We start from the raw sequence: 6,234 nt of genomic DNA on the forward strand, positions 1-6,234 counted from the left end.
CAAATAATATAAAGGTAGAAGTCTAAGTATATAAATATATCATAAATAGCTAAAGATTAATATAAAAATTAAAAAAAAAGGAAAAAACAAGGTTTAGCAGTAGATATGATACGTAATTTAATAAATAATTTATCTCTATTATTTGAACAGGATACATATTATATATATTCTAAATATAATGCATCAATATAAACTAGAAATATAAATGTGTATATAGTCATGCAAGCTCTAAATATAACAATATTTCAGTATAGTTTAAAAGAAGGGTTTTCTGGTATTTATTTAGTTAGAATTGGATTTTTTTTAAATAATAAAAGTGTTTTAGAAATGTAGTTTTAAACTATAGAAGAACTATATAAGAACTATACAATTAATAGAGAAAGATATTTATAAAAACACAGAGAAATACATATAAACAATAGGAATAGACAGAATATATTGTATAAATTATATGCTACATCAATGTTCACTATAAATATGCGTGTGACTATAAATATGAAAAATAGAAATAAAACTTTTATTTAAACATGGCTTTAAATCAAGGGGGCTTGTTTGGCTCTTGCTCGATAAGAGGCAGGTTTTTGGCATTTATTTCAGAGCAGTTTTTGTCTGGGGTCGCTCCTGTTCTTTTTTGCCGCCTTCGCTGCCCGCAGCCCCGAGGCGCGCTGCGCCCCCGTCTGGGGCGGGCGGCAGTGCTGCCTCCTTGTGGGCAGAGCGCGGTACTGCAGCTGTGAGCCGACAGGCAGCCGAGAGGCCGCCGTGTTGGGAGTGGCGTGTCGCGGGTGTCTCGGACTCGCTTGACCTTCTCAAAATGGCGGCCAAAAAGGCGGAGAAAATAGCACACCCTGGTAAGTCTGCCCCCCTGTGGCCACAGGGCGGTACTGCACCCCCCGAGCCAGCGCCCTGCCTCTCGCCGCTGGGTGCCGGGGGCGGCGGAAGGACGCGGCTGCCGAGCGAAGGAAGTGCGAGGGGCGGGCGAGCGGCGTCGGAACAGGGCTGCAGCCCCCGAAACCGCGCCAATCCCGGCGGGGCGGCCCCGGGCAGGCGGCGCAGGAGGCGGAGCGGGGCCGTGGCCCTCCACGCCCTCGCTGCCGCCAGCTTTGGAAGGTCGGGCCGGGCGCCCGTCCCGTCCCGCCGGCTCCCGGTCTCTGTAAACTCCTCTCTGGCTTCGCAGGTCCGTGCTGGAGAGTGGGAGAAAGGGCCCTGCTGGTTGCCGTGTCCTCGGTGGGCAGCGAGCTCTGACCTTGGCCGGATGGGCTGCTGAGTAATGGAACAATGGGGATGCGCTTTTATGTATTTAGTGACCTTTACAGATTTCTCCCCCTGCTTCAGGTGAGCGTGCATCATTGCAGGCTTGGGATTGAGTGAAATGCGCTGAGGAAACCGGCTCTGGGGAGGGAAATGCTCTGTTAACATGTGCCTGTTCTTCTGTCAGACTCATCACAGCAGGACAGCGTGAAGACTGAAAGTGTAAGAAGATGTGGAGGGAAAGAGAGAATCTGACAGGAGCATTGAATGCACAGGTGCACGAATTCTGCTTTTGGCTTGGATTTAAACTCAGAAGTTGTAAGGAATTTGGGAAGTAGAAGGGACATTTCAGAAGGAGAAGGAGTTGTTGTTACAGTCCTGGCAAAATCTTTTGTTCTAGCTGATAAAAGAAGTTAGTTTAAATTAAAAAAAATTTAAAATGTGGGGTTTTTTTCCTTCACTATTATATTCATTGGTGGTATATGGTGTGTTATTTCTTGGTATTATTAACTCTGTGTAAATTGTTTTTTGAGTGAAGCTAACTTTCTGGATGGGTTTTCAGGTAGGAATAGATGGTATTTCAGGTAGGATTAATTTCAATAGGTTTCTTTCATAGACTTCTCATAGGTATTACTGGGATTTTGGTATTGTTTACTGTATGTATAAACATACAGATTTGGTAGGGCCAGCTGGGCTGCTGGAGTTTTGGGTGTGAATTTATTAGATGGCTTTGGTTAAATACAGAATAATTATGTAAGTTAACAGCAAATGACCCAATTTATCCAGCTATGCTACCTAACCACAAAGTTTTATGTCTTACCAGTTTTCTGTTCTTCTGCTCCAAGTAGCTGTTGCAAAAAAGAAAGCACTGTTATTTTTGTGAAGAGTTTTCTTCTATAACAAGCCCTTTACTCCCCTGATTGAGTCGAGAGGCCAAACAGCTGCAGCTGTTCTGAGGGCTTTTACACCTGGGAGGATTTGCCCCCTCCCTTTTCGTGGGTGCCATGGGAACGAGAGGCGGGCACCATCGGGGGTATATTAACCCCAGCCTTGGCTGAGGGGCTTCATTCCCTCTCTGGGATGTGCTGGGGTAGGAGTTCTCCTCTCATTTCAGTGAAGAGGCTCTTTCAGCTCATCTCAGCTTGTTTCCAGCAGGTGTTTCTGGGCATCTAAAGCAGCAGAGGCTTGGAAGAGACTGTGAAGAAAACAGCATGGAATCCAGGGAGTATGTAGGTTCACAATTTTGGGTTTTGTGTTTAGGGGTGTTAAAGCACCTTTGTAATTTCTGGTTTTGTTCTTGTTTTGTTTTTAATTGTTTTTAGGAGGAGCACACCTTTCAGAAATTCCAGGTTGTGTCAAGCACAACAGTTTTTGCAGCAGATTGATTGTGTCACAGGAGGGATCTGCCCAGTGTCCAAGATGATGTTTGAGATTGAGGCTTCAGGTGAGTTGAGGATTGTGAGTGGGAGAGGGAGGGTGAGCAGGTATCCAGTTAGGAGTTATTGTGGGCGGGGGGAGGTTTGCAGGCAGCAGGGTGAGAAAGGGTGTTTATTTGTTTATTTGAGGCCCCCCCCCCCCCACAAGGCTTCTAGCAGAGGCATTCCCATGTCTTAGAGCACACAGAGTCATCCAGTGCACTCACAGGAATGCCATTTAACTTTGCCTTTCTCTAACCCAGGTGCCAGCCCTAATAAAGGCCACAGCCTTGGAATCAGGATGAAGCTGGAGCCTGAGGGAGCCAGGCACACTCAGGAGAGGGCAAGTAGCTGACTGGCTGGGATTTGGCCCACATAACTCTGGACTCATTCTTTGGTTTTGGTTTTCTTTATTGTAGCTGACCGAGAGGCTCACAGGCCATCACGAGGCTCTCTGAAGCAGACTCATTTCAGGTGCAACGTGGATTCCCATCACCGATCATCCAAAAGATAAGTTGGGAGCCACGGCCTGGAGATGGGGGCGTAGCAGGTTGGGAGTTCTTGGGACAGATTTAAAAATTAGCGGAGGGAAAAGCAAACTTGTCCAAGGGCCTCTTAGGACAGCTAAAGGGAGAGGCTCTACTTTTGATGGCAGCTTTCAGGCGGGCAGTGCAGAACAGCTCTGGTTTGTGTCGTGGTTTCCGGTGTGCCGTGTTCCCTAGTGTGTCTTTGGGGTCCCTTTTGCCTTCTTCCCTCGAGGCCCTCACCACAAGCATGATGTGTGGTGTTTGATGTCCCCCTGTTTGTCACGTTCTGTGTCACGGGTGTCTGCACACATATGGGTGCCGGAGCTGTTCTGCCCTGCCGCATGGCCAGCTGCAATGGGACAAGCCCTGGGGAGTGTAAATTTGTAATGGGGGCTGTACTTGGGCTCTAGATGCTATTCCTAGATGGACCTAAGGTGTTTGCAGCTTGTGTGGTGGTGTTTGACACATGTTCTAACTTTCTTTCAGGTGCAGATGCATTGCATCCATGGCAGAGGGTCAGAGTTAGCAGGTGCCGGGCATTCCTAGGAGCACGGTGAGTAGCAGACTGGTGGGGTTTTGGCCGATGCGGTGCCAAGATCAGGCACTGATGTTTGGTTCTCTTTAATCTAGCTGTCTGAGAGACACCGGCCCGGTGACAGCAGGACCTTCCCAGCTGACGAGGTGGCCTTTCTTTGCACCTGGCACGGACTGGCATCGCCAGATGTCTGAGAGATAAGTAGAGGGCTATGACCCACAGAGGGGATGAAGGCAGGGTGCTGGTTTGGGAATTACTGGGAGGGGTTTTTGAGTCCAATTTGGAGGTGGGGGGTGTCCATGAAGTGGCCCCTTAGGCCCCATGAAAGCCAAGTCTCACTTTTGATCTCAGTGCTGAGGTGTTCAGGGCAGAGCAGTCCCGGTGTGTCTGGTGTCACTTGTCTGCTGTGCATTATGTGTTGTTTGTGTATCTCCTGTCTTTTACCTTAGCACATTGAGGGGCCTGTCAGAAACCTTGGCATCATTGTTAGCATCTGTGATCTCTGCATTCCTTGGCCTGGCACGCAGGCCAGAGATGCAATTCTGATACCTGTCTGAGCTCCCCAGTCAAAAGTTCTCTCTTTGGAAGCATCCAGTCAGATGTCTTGTCAGGTCTTGTTCTGAGCTGTACGGACAGCTGTGCCCCACCTGGATCCATTATGGTGGATTAGGGCTTGAAAGAATGTGAAGGCAGGCAGAGGATTCTGACCATAGGATTCCTAGGCATCCATCTTTACTGTTCTTGGAATCAATCATTCAGTTAGCATCTTCTTCCTGCAGTGTTCTCTGAGCCTCATCAGCTCACCGTCAGTTTGAACTCAGTCATCTCCTTTTGCATGCTCTCAGTCCTTGCAGCCATTTTCCTTGCCAAGAGATTTCTGTTCCTGTTGTGTCCCCGTTGTGTGTCCTGTCCTGTCTGTCCTGTGTCACGGGTGTCAGCACACATTTGTGCCGGGGCTGCTCTGCCCTGCCGCATAGCCTGGTGCGATAGGAGAGGGCCCGGGGACTTGGAATGTGTAATGTGGGATGTAGTTGGACTCTAGATGGGATTTGTAGATGGACACAGGACATCTGGAGCTCTTCAGTTGTCCTGCAACAGTGTGACTCTTGTCCTAACGTTTTTTTCAGATTCAGATGAATTAAATCTGGGCCAGAGGGCCCCATCCCGTGTGAGGGGATTCCCCCGAGCAGGTGAGGCCCCATTTGTCTGTGGAGCAGAAGTGTACATGGTGACTCTGTTAGAGCTCTGTTCTTTGTCTTTCTTTTTAGGAAGTGAATCTGGATATTAGCAGTCAAGGTGAGCCGTGGAGAGAAGTGGTTGTTATTGCTCAGCTCTCAAGAACAACACCTTTTTCATCAGATTCATTGTGTCACAAGAGGGATCTGCCCAGTGTCAAGGATGATGTTTGAGATTGAGGCTTCAGGTGAGTTGAGGATTGTGAGTGGGAGAGGGAGGGTGAGCAGGTATCCAGTTAGGAGTTCTTGGGAGGGGGTTTGCAGGCAGCAGGGTGAGAAAGGGTGTTTATTTGTTTATTTGAGGGCCCCCCCCACAAGGCTTCTAGCAGAGGCATTCCCATGTCTTAGAGCACACAGAGTCATCCACTGCACTCACAGGAATGCCATTTAACTTTGCCTTTCTCTAACCCAGGTGCCAGCCCTAATAAAGGCCACAGCCTTGGAATCAGGATGAAGCTGGAGCCTGAGGGAGCCAGGCACACTCAGGAGAGGGCAAGTAGCTGACTGGCTGGGATTTGGCCCGCATAACTCTGGACTCATTCTTTGGTTTTGGTTTTCTTTATTGTAGCTGACCGAGAGGCTCACAGGCCATCACGAGGCTCTCTGAAGCAGACTCATTTCAGGTGCAACGTGGATTCCCATCACCGATCATCCAAAAGATAAGTTGGGAGCCACGGCCTGGAGATGGGGGTGTAGCAGGTTGGGAGTTCTTGGGACAGATTTAAAAATTAGCGGAGGGAAAAGCAAACTTGTCCAAGGGCCTCTTAGGACAGCTAAAGGGAGAGGCTCTACTTTTGATGGCAGCTTTCAGGCGGGCAGTGCAGAACAGCTCTGGTTTGTGTCGTGGTTTCCGGTGTGCCGTGTTCCCTAGTGTGTCTTTGGGGTCCCTTTTGCCTTCTTCCCTCGAGGCCCTCACCACAAGCATGATGTGTGGTGTTTGATGTCCCCCTGTTTGTCACGTTCTGTGTCACGGGTGTCTGCACACATATGGGTGCCGGAGCTGTTCTGCCCTGCCGCATGGCCAGCTGCAATGGGACAAGCCCTGGGGAGTGTAAATTTGTAATGGGGGCTGTACTTGGGCTCTAGATGCTATTCCTAGATGGACCTAAGGTGTTTGCAGCTTGTGAGTGGTGTTTGACACATGTTCTAACTTTCTTTCAGGTGCAGATGCATTGCATCCATGGCAGAGGGTCAGAGTTAGCAGGTGCCGGGCCTTCCTAGGAGCAGGGTGAGTAGCAGACTTGGTGGGGTTTTGGCCGATGGGGTGCCAAGAT

The 6,234-nt window shown here is 48.9% G+C and overlaps 1 protein-coding gene across 1 annotated transcript; it reads right to left on the minus strand.

Moving 5' to 3' along the window:
* Positions 1-470: 470 nt before the first annotated feature.
* Positions 471-2,163, minus strand: LOC135452057 (uncharacterized). Its single transcript, XM_064721796.1, has 2 exons — positions 2,069-2,163; positions 471-1,389 (listed from the first exon to the last, which is right to left on the minus strand). The coding sequence occupies exon 2, from the start codon at positions 1,345-1,347 to the stop codon at positions 589-591; it is 759 nt and encodes a 252-aa protein (XP_064577866.1). The 5' UTR covers positions 1,348-1,389; positions 2,069-2,163; the 3' UTR covers positions 471-588.
* Positions 2,164-6,234: the final 4,071 nt, after the last annotated feature.

Source organism: Zonotrichia leucophrys, chromosome 10 (assembly GCF_028769735.1).
Source record: "Zonotrichia leucophrys gambelii isolate GWCS_2022_RI chromosome 10, RI_Zleu_2.0, whole genome shotgun sequence".
NCBI classification, from domain to species: domain Eukaryota; kingdom Metazoa; phylum Chordata; class Aves; order Passeriformes; family Passerellidae; genus Zonotrichia; species Zonotrichia leucophrys.

Coding starts and splice junctions, on each gene's coding strand:
- LOC135452057 (XM_064721796.1), bottom strand. CDS start 1,347: ATGATGCACGCTCACCTGAAGCAGGGGGAGAAATCTGTAAAGGTCACT.